The 13,945-nt window shown below is 45.9% G+C and overlaps 1 protein-coding gene across 3 annotated transcripts in view; it reads left to right on the forward strand.

The window, feature by feature from the left end:
* The first annotated feature begins 9,907 nt into the window (after positions 1–9,907).
* Positions 9,908–13,945, forward strand: part of POU2F2 (POU class 2 homeobox 2) — a 37,086-nt gene continuing 33,048 nt past the window's right edge. For 2 of the 3 annotated variants that reach the window (XM_088672617.1, XM_088672618.1), the window contains exon 1: positions 9,909–10,035. In XM_088672617.1, the coding sequence (XP_088528743.1) occupies positions 10,008–10,035 (28 nt within the window). In that variant the 5' untranslated portion in view covers positions 9,909–10,007. Of the gene's footprint in view, positions 10,036–13,945 lie in introns of all 3 variants that reach the window. The other variant, XM_060275619.2, reaches the window with a different exon arrangement.

Genomic DNA, 13,945 nt, shown 5'->3' on the forward strand with positions numbered 1-13,945 from the left:
CATTTTCAAATCAGCTAGCAGAGCTACTCAATATTAAGCACCCCAAGCTGCCATTACAAACATCAGCACAAATGCATGCCTGAATGAGTAAGGAGGATCCTTTCCCCCTTTTGAAAAAGTGATGTTAGATACCGAGCATTTAAAATAGTAGAGTTGGAAGGGACCCTGAGGATCATCTAATCCAACCCCCTGCAATGCAGGAATATGCAGCTATCCCATATGGGGATCAAATCTGAAACCTTGGCATTATCGGCACCATGCTCTAACCAACTAAGCCATGAAGGACTTGTTTAGACGAGGGCACAGCATTGGCACATAACTGAAAGCATATGAAGCAATGCAGGAAGAATGCATGATTACGGGGCAAGAGGGTGTGCACAACATTCTGCTGCAAGGACTTTGCTTCCTGCCCTGAGTCCATGATTTCTCCCTGACCCACTGTGGACTACCTGGGCCTTTGGCATGTTGTTACCATGGGCATGGGATTTGCTTGGTGTGGCTGAGTTCTTGAATCCCTGCCCTCTAAACTCAGATATTTAGAGGGAGCTTCAGGCTTTTTTTAGCGGTGCTAGAACAAGCACTTTGCACATGATCAGAACCAAGCTGCATTACTGAGCCTAGGCATTGAAACAAGAGTGCTTTGGCTCTGATTAGATCAGGGGATTATCCACATCGAAGCAAAATGTGGATCCTGTCTTGTTGTCCGGACCTTTCCTCCTTTAAGTGCAGGGTTTTTCAGTTCTGGGCTTTTTGGACTTTTGAAGAAGGGGGAAAAATCACAATTTAAAGGGGAAATGTTCAGGACAGCACTGGGATGGGAAGGATGTCATGTGGATGCCCCTACATTAATGGGGAGAGAGGCAGGTGCAAATCCACATTTTGGTCCTGTGTGGACAAGCCCTTTTTAAAACCACCCCTCTACACACATCCCACAACTACAGATGCAAATATGCTCACACAGAGATCGTTTCCTTGCAATCAGTGATGGTTATAGTACATAAAATAAATGAAGTGCCACACAGAAATTTAAAATGGTCCAAATGCTTCTGGTGTAATTGTTGGCATGGCACATTGGCACAGTTGGGAGGGAGACAAGAATATATTTTTTAAAAAGGCATTCGTACAAATGTGGTGATTTGATGCCCCCTGCGCTTTCTCCCTTATATATTTTTTAAGATTTATAAAAACAAAAGAGATATCAAAGGACGAAAAAGCAAAAGGAGAAGTATTTTAAAAGGAAAACAACAACCAAATAGGACCACATAGGAAAGAGCTATTCCAGGCTGTGTACACATTACCAGTTAAAAATTCCGCTAAGTGGTTCTTTTTCTCTATTCAGATTGAAGCTGCTTTGGGGGAAAACACATCAAAACGCAGTATTTCATAAGAAACGACAGGAGAGATATGGATTTTGGCTAATGTTGTGTGTACACCATTTCCCAAACCAGCAGTGGGAGCACACTCGGAGTAGAGTAAACGGAAGGAAAAGATGATAGCAAAATCAAAACATTCCCTTCTGTCCCAGCTACACACATTTTTAAAGACCATCCCCACGGCTGCTGATTTCTCTGCACACATGGTTCTGCATGTGCAGGGAGGCTGGAGCTGGTGAAGATATGAGTGCTTTGGGAAACTGGAAACTAGCACTAGTGTGTTGAGGAATGTTTATTTGACATAAGGCATGTATGACACGTGTGCTTAAGACAAAATTTGAGAATAAACAGTTTGCTGTTGTAAAAGGAGAGAGAGACAAGTATGAAAGTGCAAATAGTAAAAATGTGCTCACAACAAGGACTCTGTGTGTATGTGAAGAAGCAAATGAGTATGAAAAAAGATGAGGACAGAAATGTGGACAGCTGGAATACGAGTGTAAATGCAGAGAGCTATAAAGACACAAGCAAGGTGGAATAGAGTTATCCTTCCAGTTTTGCTCACATATAGTGCATTGCAGGGGGTTGGACTAGATGACCCTTGGGGACCCTTTCACCTTTACAGTTCTGTTATTCTGTAACCAAGTCTTTTTCATGTATGCCTCACACCCTAACTACTAAAAGCATTCCCTTCTATGCTATCTATGGAGCTTCTGAGATTTCATCAAGTACTTTCAATTCTGTATTTGCAGCAAAACGGTCCAGAAAGTTGCAGTTTTTAAAACAGATGAATGTTAAGATTATCTGAATGCCAAAATCTGTGCCCACAATTTCTGCAGATGTCCTATGTGGTTGCAGAACAGTGGGGCACATACGTTCCTGCCTACAGTGCTTCAAGGTTTGTAGCTAGTTCACAGCCATTTCTGGTTTGGTTTTACACAGTGAAATCCCAACATGAACCACACAGTGCTGCTCAAAATTGGCAAAGTTAGGATGTGTTGGATTGTGATTCAGACATAACATTGGCTAGAATCCATTTTTGGTATCTGCCAATGCATTCACATGGTCATGCAGGTGTGTGATGAATGACAACCACCTAGTTTGTGAAGGAGACATGTGAAAAGGTCTGAAGAAATTGGTAAAGAAATAAAGGTCACCTCAGGATGAAAAAGCGGTGCCTGCCTTATATCAAGTGGTTGTATGAATGCATTGAGGGAGGGACTGTGACTCAAAGGGTCCCAGATTGAATCCCTAGCAACTCTCATCAACCCTGTCCATTGGCCATGCTGATGGGAGTTGTAGTTCAGCAACATCTGCACCCTTGCCCTAAATGGCTCCTTCTCAAGCCCAGAGGCCAAACTGTTTCCTCCAAGACTGGGAAGATCCAGCAGGGAATGCCAGAACCCAAGCCTCTCATTTTTGAACTCGGGTGACTCCTTGCATGACCTGTGAAAAATCCCCGTTCTGCACAAATATTAAATAAAAAAATTCTTTCCAGTAGCACCTTAGAGACCAACTAAGTTTGTCATACCTACCTATAACTACAAATATTAAAGTACACATTGGCTTCCTTTGCCTTTTATATTGCACATATGCCTTGGGAAGTGCCTCTGAATTCTGCCTTTCCACTGCTAAGGGGCCTGAATGCAGTGAAGGATTGGACTTCTCTATCTTTAACCAAGGATCAGGTTGTCATGCAGGGGGTGGGGGAATAGTCAGGTTATTTGCCTGCCACATTTCCACAACTACATCAATGCTGAAAGTGGTTTGTGTAAAAACATTCAAAAACAGTTAACATAAAAGAAAAGTCTAAATAAGTAATACAATAATATAATGAAAAGTATAATATAGCTACAATGCTAAAAACAACAACAACGCAGTAATTTAAAATACATCAACATTTAAGGGAGCATACATCTCACCAATAGATCAAGGAAAAAATATCAGTGACTTCACATCCCAATGTAACATCGACACACTTTGCAATGCCAACACCCCTTTTTATACCTCAGCCCAAAAGGCCAGTAAATCCTCTCAGAGTTGTTCCAGCCGCCTCTGCAAAGGGGCCATAGTAGAGCATTACTTGCCCTTGTGAATTCTGTTTCAATTTTTACCTTAACTGGGCTGTGGTGGATACACTGCTTTTCCAAAGTGATGGAGACCATGTACCTATGTGGCACAGCGGGGCAGGACTCAAGTCACATACCCCATTACCCTGGTCCTTCTGCACAGCATGTTCTTCCAGTTTTCGTGGTCCTTTTACAGTAACTTTGAGCTTGCCATTTCCACCACTTTTTGTGTAGAAATCCACTGCCTCCTTCACCTGGACACCCCCAGGTTGCAGGTTTTGGCCTACAGCAAGCAATGGGTCTAAATGTTGAGTGCAGCACTTGTAACAATGACTCTTCAAATTTGTTCATGGAATGTTTTAATGCTGAAATTCTCCGAGGGTAAGTTCTAAATATTTCCCCTCCCTTCTGATCAACTCTTTAAAGGTGCAGAAATCCCACCAGCTCCCCTTTTCAAAGAGTGCCAAGTGTGAGCCACACTCACAGAGGGATAATAGGGAGGATGCAGTAAAGCTTCTGATTATTCCTATGCCAGTGTGCCAGTGTGTGCCAGAGTTAAATTTGGTGTCTGATGCAAGCCACACTACTTCAGCTAGGGTTGGGTGATTTGCCCATGCACCATGGATCAGCCCCACCCATCTGTCAAACATGGCTAATGGTTTCAGGCACAATTTGACCCTGAAGTGGTTCCCCAGCCCTGTCTCAAAGGTACACGAGCTCTCTTTCCTACTTCGCATCTGGTTACCTTAGCCTTAATCCAAGAATGCGGATTCTGTGGCACTCCTGATGTTGTTGTATTCCAGCAACTTCCATCATCCCTGACTGGGCCATGTTGTCTGGGGCTGATGGGAGTCGGAGTCCAACAATATTGTTTTCCCCTTCTTTGCCTTTATCTCCAATGTGAAGCCATGGTGACGTGTGTGCACTTGGCTTTATAAGACACACACTCTGCACATGCGATTTCTTTGCCCCTGCCTTGTGGCCTGTCAAAAAACAAATAAATCTGCCACTTGAGCAAAGATATTAATGCAGATACTGTGAACAGACTGGGGACAAGCAGGGCCGCTTGCTTGCGTTAATGTCCTCTTGTCAACACCTTCTGGTCTAAGAAACATGAAGATGTGTCCCAAGAGAAGGAGCTTAAGGAGGGGAAAGACCTCTCTGTAGGACAGAACAGCCAAGAAGGCCTCAGGCCTAGACCTAGGGCTAGGGTTGCCACTGAAATTTCACCTGAATCAAAATTCGAGGCAAACACGCGTTGTGTTCCTCTGGAGGTGAAACATCCAAGGGAACTCAGAAGGGCATCGATGAGACAAACAACGTTTCGCAGTGATCTTTTGCCACCACATTTCATTCAAAGTAAAATGTGGAGCTTGGAAATTCCGGGGTTTCTCCTCAGGCGAAACGCCTGGGGGGAAAATCTCGGGAAAGCTAGAAGTTTCGACACAACCAGCAAAATAATGTAGATACTGGTAACAATCTACAGCAGAGGTTTGAATACTCCCGTGCCATGGACCCAGGCTTCATTAGAGGAGTGTACCTGCAAGCATTCGTGTGGAAATTGCCAGCCGCCTGTATAGGCAAGGGGAGAGATAGTAGTGAACCACAGACCCCCCTCCTTCTCTCTCTGCACCCCACCCCATAACTTGCCGTGCCTTCTGCCACCTCACCCCCCCCAAAACCTGCCCCATTCCCTGTACTTTCCCCCCGCCTGCTGCTCCCCTCCCCCGCCCTGCTCCCCCGGGAGCGCACTCTAATAATGTATTTGATCGACTGGCGGCCGCGGACAAGCGATTATTGTCTTGTAGGGAGTCAAAAGTATTGATCGGGGGAGAAATATGAGCAGCGCGATGGAGCCGGCGCGTCACATACAATAACCACAGCCCCGGGGGAGTGCCCGCGACACCGGCCGTCTCCTCTCATTACCGCCCGCCTCAGCCAGCCGCGGGGACAGGGACCGGGCAGGGCGACTCTGCTCTTGCCCCTCAATGCTGACCCACAGGCCTATTGCTATTCCAGCCACAGGTTCCTCATAGACGGCATGGGTTGTGAGCTGGGGGTGGGGGTAGGGAGCATGGCTGGCTCCTTAATGAATCTCTTTGCCCCCCTGAACAGCTCGGCTGGTGTGTTGCAGTTGCAACCTGTAGCTTTCCACTCCAGCAGAAAGAGGTCCTAATACTCTAGGTGGCCTGGGAGTGGGCATCTCTTCTGACCTGAAAGCCTGAGGATCTAATCCCAGAGACGTCGTGAGATTGCTCTGTACATGTTCAGAGGCCCTAAACCTTAGGTCAAAGGAAAGCCTGTCTGCGATCACATTCCCAAACTGGTGCACATCTCACAACTTTGATACCCTAGTTTGAGGGCAAACTTCAGCCTTAGTCTTGTATCCTGCATCAATGCATTGGCATCACACACTTCTGTTGTTTTGTCACACACATGTTTTGTTTTGTATGTCAAACAGCCTTGGTTGCTTAGACTGTAGTCCCAAGCCTCCTAACTAAGCAATAACTCCCATTAAATTTAGTCGGACATAATTCCAAGTACGCATGTTTAGGATTGGACTGCTGAAGTTTAGTTTAGTTTTAGTGATAGATCCCCTCTCTCAAAATCACAACTGCAGTGTTCCTATTTTGCAGGGCAAGAGCTGTACAGTACTTTCAAAGTTGCAAAACTGTTTTCGCAGTTTTTTGTTGTTGTTTGCAACGACCCTGTGAGGCAGGGCACCATTTGCATTTTACGTATCAGGGACTGACATTGGATCACTGGCTTAAGGCCTCTCAACGAATAACTTGTTTTGATCCATGCTTTCCTGCTTCTGTTTACAAGCTGCTGGGCCCTTTTAAGTGAACATGTATATAGAGCTGTCTTTATATAAAGAGTTGATCTAGTCCAGAGTGGCTCTCTGGCAGAACTAGCTGCTGACCCGTGGGATTGCTCCCACGTAGACATTGCATATAAAGGGTTCATCTTCATGGAGAATAAAACTATCAATGGCTACTAGCCATGATGGCTGTGCTCTTTCTTCATTGTCAGTGGCAGTCATGCTTCTGAATACCAGTTTCTGGAAGCGAGAGTGCTCTTGTGCTCAGGTCCTGCTTGCGATCGTCCCAGAAGCATCTGGTTGACCGCTGTGAGAACAGGATACTGGATTAGATGGTCATTGGCTTGATCCAGCAAGCTCTTCTTACGTTCTTAACTTTCATATACAATGGTACCTCTGGATGCGAATGGGATCCGTTCTGGAGCCCCATTCGCAACCTGAGCAGTGTGCAGCCTGAAGCGCCGAATCTGCGCATACTCGCCGCGCGATTCGGTGCTTCTGCGCATGCACGTGACGTCATTCGGTGCTTCTGTACATGTGCGAATCGCCGAACCTGGAAGTAACCCGTTCCGGTACTTCCGGGTTTGGTGCGTTCGTATCCCGTGATGTATGCAACCTGCAGCAAACGTAACCAGAGGTATGACAGTAGTAAATAAATGATCTCAGGTCAGAATACTTGCATTACAAAAACCTCTGGCCAATGATAAATCCATAATTATCACTGTCTGTATTTCTCTGCTTTTTCTTTCCTTCCTTCTCACTTTTAACAACTCCCCCCCCTCACCCCATCCAAAGCCATGTATATCTTTACCTGCAGCTCCAGATAATAATTTCATACATCTGATGAAGTGGGCTGTAGGTTTGGTCATAATAAATGTACTAGTCTTTAAGGAGCCACAAGACGCTTCATTGTTTTTGCTGCAAGAGACTCGCACAGCTACTCCTCTGAAAAAAGCAAAACTCTGTGTACTCCTGACTGTCCAAATGTGTGAGACTGTGAGTAGTAGTGGATGCACTGATGCTTGTGTGTGTGTGTGTGCATGTGTGCGTGTGTCACATTGCCGATAGCGAATGTGATGGTCATCATATGCAAGGGAGAGCCGTTGGGTGGGACCGTGCTGTCTCTCAGACTGTAACAGGCCACATCGCCACAGGTGAGTGTGAGAACTGGTGGCATGCTGCTTCCCCCCAGTGGTGAGTAGGCAAAAATGCAGAACCAACTGCTAGCATCGAGCAGCAGCTATCTGTTGTTGTCTTACTTACTTGGGTTTTATGGGACTTATCCACATTTACCTTTTGCCCCACTCATTCCAGGCATAGGTCCATGCTTTAAAGTGCTGTGTCTGATTGAGTGCTAAAGAGCGGACTTTTGCAGGGAAAGCTCTGGGTCAAAAAAAGGGGTGCTCAGACTTGGAGCTTTAAAGTACGTACCGTGCCTGGAAAGAGCAGAGGAAAGGTAAGTGTGGATAAACCCTGAGCCCCAGAATCTGTTTCTAATGCCAGAGGTCAGCCCTAGAGCATATGATGCAATAAGAAAACTGCCTCTGAGTATAAACAGAGTGGCTTTCTCTCACCACCACAGCCAGGCCCCACATTTCTGATGTTTGGGGAGGGTTTTCAGGGTTCATCAGTCTGCAGTCACCCCAATTGTGCAGACAGAAAGGTGGTTCTTGTCTCTTCAGGGATAACTAAACCTGGTTGAGTAGATGCCTCACCATCTTAACATATTAAGTTCCACCTTGATTCATCCACAATGAGCTGTGAGGATATTCAGTTAAGAAGACCATCATTATGAGATTTCCTGTAAGAGGTAGGATGGGATTAGGATTGCTAGGTCCAGACCCTCAGAGATCACATTTACCATTTCAGGGCTGTTTCTCTGTCTTATCATCCAGACAGTCTGAGTCCTGCTGTACCACCTGGGGACCCGATGCACTTGCCTAGGGCTGTGTACACATTACTGGCTTAAAACACAGTTAGGCTGCTCCCCCCCCCCCAAAAAAATCAGATCGAAGCTGGTTCTGGTTTGGGGTGGGGGTGGGGAATGCATAAAAATGTAGTTTTTTCTAAGAAATGACAAGGCAGATACAGAATATCTATGGATTGTGACCAACCCACTGCAAATGCTGCTTCCCAAAGCAGTGGTGAGGGCACACAGGATGCAGTGCAAACAGGATTGTGCATACACAGCCGTGGACAGCATTTCTCCAGCCACCGCCAAAGGGGTTCAGTTTCCTTTTCCCCCAGTCCCACATTAGCACACATGCTTCTGCTGCTAAGGACATGCCAACCAATAGATTGGGATTGTGACAGCAGCTGCAGAGGGAGTGCCTAGTAGGCCTGGGAGCCAGGTTTTAAGGATTGTCTGGATGAACAAGTCCTTGACCCAAGAGGTCTAAAGTCCATTGAGAGGTGTCAGGGGCAGTGACAAGCTGGAGGTCAATGGGAAATGTGTTGTATATCCAAGGGAGGCCCTAAGGCTCTTGACAAGCTATTGGCTATAAGCAGTATTTGAGGTGGGATGTAGGACTCTGCACACTGACTGGAGTTGCAGGATCTACGGTAGTTTCATAGAATCTTAGAATCATAGAGTTGGAAGAGACCACTAGGGCCATCCAGTCCAAACCCCTGCCAAGCAGGAAACACCACCAAAGCATTCTTGACATATGCCTGCCAAGCCTCTGCTTAAAGACCTCCAAAGAAGGAGACTCCACCACACTCCTTGGTAGCAAATTCCGCTGCCGAACAGCTCTTACTGTCAGGAAGTTCTTCCCAATGTTTAGGTGGAATCTTCTTTCTTGTAGTTTGAATCCATTGCTCCGTGTCCGCTTCTCTGGAGCAGCAGAAAACAACCTTTCTCCCTCCTCTATATGATATCCTTTTATATATTTGAACATGGCTATCATATCACCCCTTAACCTTCTCTTCTCCAGGCTAAACATACCCAGCTCCCTAAGCCGTTCCTCATAAGTTATCGTTTCCAGGCCTTTGACCATTTTAGTTGCCCTCTTCTGGACACGTTCCAGCTTGTCAGTATCCTTCTTGAACTGTGATGCCCAGAAGTGGATACAGTACTCCAGGTGAGGTCTGACCAGAGCAGAATACAGTTTGTGTGTGTGTGTTTTGGTGTGTGTTTTGGGGAGAGGGACTGTGTTGCTGATTTAATCTTTCAGCTAGCATGCCAGAAAGATTATAAATGGTCCTTACAAATGGTCCCACTCACGTTGGGGGTTGGGGCTGGGCATTATTTCAAATTCAAGAGAAAATTTGTCTGTGCTCATGCCCAGGTATGTAGTAAAGCATGTGTGAGAGAATGTGGTGCCGTGGTGTGTGCATTTTGCACGAACCCTTCACACCACATCTATGTTGGGTGTCCAGGAGTGTATGCATCAGAGCCCTGGGTATGGCAAGCACAAAAGGGGGGAGGAGGCAGCACCTGTGGGCTACAAGGGTAATTGGCAGGTAATACACATGTCCACACACATGTGTTTGTTGTGTGCCAGTCCTTGCAGTGTTCTTTGCTCCCCCCCCCAACATACTGCTATGGCTTCTTCCTCCCAGCTGCTTCCTGCCACATTCACTGTTCTTGCTGCTGAAGCATCAGGGGACTCCCCCAGCTCTGCCCCAAGCTCAGAGGCCCTTCCTTGTCCCGCCATCCGCTCTTCCCCTCTCTGGAAGAGGTACTGGCTGTCAGCGGCAGGCAGGGCTTTCCAATGCTCTCTCTCCTACACCAGAATCATCATTGCCATGGTGAACTCGGGGCTGTGGGCGGCAGGTAAGTGCCAGAGGATATACTGGTGCCAAATTGAGTGCATGGGCCACAAACGATGCTGCCCCTGTCACACCCTACTTTCAGCACTTTTTTGAAAACTATTATCTATCGCCAGCCCTGTCTTCTCTGCAGCTCAGTGCAAAGGTGAAGGGAGAGGATAGGGTTAGGTGAAAGAGACTCCAGTAGGCCTGAGGTTAGGGCTGGAGCATGGAGTTGGAGATAAGCAGCAAAAGCACACTGGGACTTACGGATGAAAGGTATTTGAAACAGGGGGGGGGAGCATTCTAGCTTTTCCCTAGTGGAGCTCCTGTGCCCAAGAGCTCCCTACCAGGCAGAAAGCCAGCCCAGCTAGAATGTTTTTGTCCCTGCATAGATGTGGGCTTGGAGGTGGGATGGTGGGAAGTGTCACACCTAATTTCTGCTGTTAAAGTCACAGGAGCCCTGCTGGGAAAAAGGTAGCAACCTGACTAAGAGCACAGGCCAAGATTTCCAACTTTGCAAGCAACCACAGTAGTCGTGCCTTCAGCAACAACTTGATGTACAGCCATTAGCAAGTGATGCTTATCTCCTTGCTGCGAAAAGTTTCACTTGCTGATTTCTGCAGAGCGAGGTACTGTTAAAAGCACAGGCTTTGGTCACTATGCAAACGGAGCTGGCTGCGAGTGTCAGTCCCAAACTTATTTCTATCCTGCAGTGTACTGATGAAGAACCTTGGCCCTTGTGATGTTGCTGGGCCACAGTTCCCTTTAACCCTGACCATTGAACGAGCTGGCTGGGGCTGACAAGAGCTAGAGTCACTGTTTCCCCATCATTGCTGCATAACTGTAGATTGAAACAAACAAACCAGTTTACTCTCCCTGTTCCCCCCAGGCTTCCAAATTCCTGCAAGGCTTCCTGAAATCCAGCAGGCTGTCCCATACAAAAGAAGACACTGTCCCTGTATCTGTCATAGCTGCTTGCATGCTATTTTTGCAGGTGCAGTTTGTTGTGCAGGAATGAAAACAGATTCCCTTTCCTGCAAAATGACTAAAATGGCTCAGAGCTCTGCCTTCCTTTGTTATCTGGCTACCCTAGCTATTTCCATCCCATTGTTTTCCTGCAGAGGGTGCTGTAGAGAGCCAAGGCAGGAGAATGAGGACCAGCTGCTAGGGGTAGGAGGAGCACTGCCCAGAGGCTGGTTTCTGGGCTTCTGTTTTTAGCTGGGGTTTCAGTAAATTGGAGTCTGTTTTTAAAACATCTAAAAATGTGAAAGGGAAGCAGAAGTGAAAGCCAGCAAAGGGTGGCCGGCAGTTTGGAGGACTGAGGTGGAGGAGGGGAGAGGCTGGAGAAGCATCATCTCTCAGGTCCAGCTGTAGCTGCCGGGTTCCCCTGAGAGAGAAAATTTGCAAATTTAAGAGCCATAGTGAGGAGGAAACTCCTGAAATTATTTCATGAGTGACGTGACAATTGGTAAAATTGCCACTTTAAAAAAATAGGCCCTGCTCCTGTATCTTTATACCAGTAACTCGAGATTCAGACATTCAGCTGGTGAAGCTTTCCCGGATGTGGAGATAAAACTTTCACCAGCAGATTCCTGAAGAAATTCTTGTATGTCTGGCTGCTGTTAAAGGCACAGGGGCAGGACCTACTTCCCTAAAGCAGCAGTCTTGGGCATTTTCAGATTCAGGATGCGCTTTTTCACACTGCTGTGCAACTTCAGACCCATTCTTCAATTTTCTGCCATTTGTACATTTTTCTTCTCCCTCTGTATTTCGCCATCTCTGGGCTCTTCCATAGCGTCAACATCTTCAGATGGGATTCCATCGCATAGTGACACATTTAGGCTGCACAATTTGGAGTTCTTGCTCAGCAAACCTGCTTCCCCAAAGAAGCAGACTTTCTGTGGTAAGCAAAGTGGAAACCGTAGGATGACATCCGCTTGACAATAGGGATGACAAAATCTGCCCATTTGGGTTTCTCTGAGTTTCTAATTTTTCCAGTCTTAAATGCAATTCTCCACATTTCCACATGAGCTTGCAATTTAAAGAAGAAGAAAAAGCTCTTACAAAAACTCACCAGCATTTTAGTGTGAATTTTGCCTAATACATGTCTGTTTGTATGCAATTTTGCCTAACTCAGAGAACTGAATTTTGAAGAATGGCTGTGTTTTGGTTTGTGTATTGTTTTGGAAAGTACAAAGTATGTAAATTCGCCTTTAAATAAGAACTGAATCAGATCCCACCCAATCCCTCTTTGATTCAGTGTCTCCTGCAAACAAATCAGAATGAATTCTCAATAAATAGCTGGCATAGTCTAACCTCCTTGCAAACAGATCAAGATGATTGCTCAGTAAATATATTGTTTGGAAGCAACATCTCTCTGCCTCTCTCCCCTTATCTTCTCCAATTGTCTGTTTCTCTGTGTGTTTCTCTTCCTTTTTTAAAAAAGACAGTAAGCAAAAGAGTTTTGGTGCCTGTGGTCTGACCAACTTTAGGTGAGGGTGCAGTAACTCACTTGTGGGTACCAATCCCACCGCTTGATGACTAGTGCTGAAGCATCTTTGAATGTGGGATGGCTCAGTTGGTAGAGCATGAGACTCTTAATTTCAGGGTCACAGGTTTGAGCCCCATATTGGGCAAAAGGATTCCTGCATGGGGTTGGATTAGATGACCCTTGTGGCCCCTTCCAACGTTACAGTTCTATGATTCTATGAATGCTACAGGTACAAGAGACACTAGCTGAGATGACTGTAAAGAACAGGACTGCCAGATTGTAACCTAGAGAATTTACTTCTGCTTTAAACCATACTCATGTAGCAGAAGAAGTTGCTGCTTCTGGGCCTCCTACCCCAACCCTTCCCACATCTTGCTGCTGAAAGAATGAGAAAGGAGGATGGAGGGCAAACAGAGGACTGACTGGGACAGGAGATGCAGCTGGACACGCTTTCACTGCTTTTGTGTGGTTAAAAAGTAAAAGGTAGAATCTCTGGGCTGTAACCTGATAGCCATAGTGTAAAAATACATCTCAGATACAAACAATCCTGTTCATAAACAATATGTTTTCACACACACCTGTTACTCACTTCATGCACATAGATGCACACAGCCAAGCATCTCGCATGTGCACACATTACCACTGTTAGTGCTGCTATTTCAGTTTGGTTGAGTGTCAGCGGAGTACTAGGAGGCCTTGTACAGAATTTGCAAGAAAAGTAAAAATTCAGTATGGGAAGCCTTTGCAGTAGGACAGAGTTTTTGTTGTTGTTGTTTGCAGATCGCAACACATTTTTCCTGCGATCCGTATATTATTTTTATATTTCTTATTTATTAAATAAAATATATTGGTCACTTTTTTACCAAGGCAACCCAAAGCAACCTACAGTATATAAACAAACACATTCATGAAAACTGGCATAAATAGACAAAGAAAAATCTAAAAGGCAGATCTTTTTTATATATATTTAAAAAAGCTAGATTAAAACATCCCACCCACCAGGGGTGCCAACTTGAATAAAATATTGTGGGGGCCCAGGTAAGCCCCGCCCCACAAAATTGATAACATGATGCACTGCACACACACCATTTGAATGGGAATGCTCATCAACTTTATGGGGGCCTGGCCCCCTAAAATATTTTATTGTGGGGGCCAATGCCCCCACAACCCCCAGGAGTTGGCTCCTATGCCACCCACTCAAAGCTACAGAAAATTTAAAGCCAAAGGCCTGGGGGTATTGTAATGTAATGTAATGTAATGTAATGTAATGTAATGTAATGTAATGTAATTGTAATGATGGTGCCAGGCAAGCCTCACCAGGGAGAGCACCCCACAAACAGGGAGCCACCACTGACAGGGCCCATTCTCCTGTTGCTGCCCTCTGGTCCTCAATTTCAGGGTCGGGGTTGGTTCATATGGGGACAGGCAGTCCTTGAGGTAT

Source organism: Zootoca vivipara, chromosome 6 (genome assembly GCF_965207765.1).
Source record: "Zootoca vivipara chromosome 6, rZooViv2.hap1.1, whole genome shotgun sequence".
Classification (NCBI taxonomy): domain Eukaryota; kingdom Metazoa; phylum Chordata; class Lepidosauria; order Squamata; family Lacertidae; genus Zootoca; species Zootoca vivipara.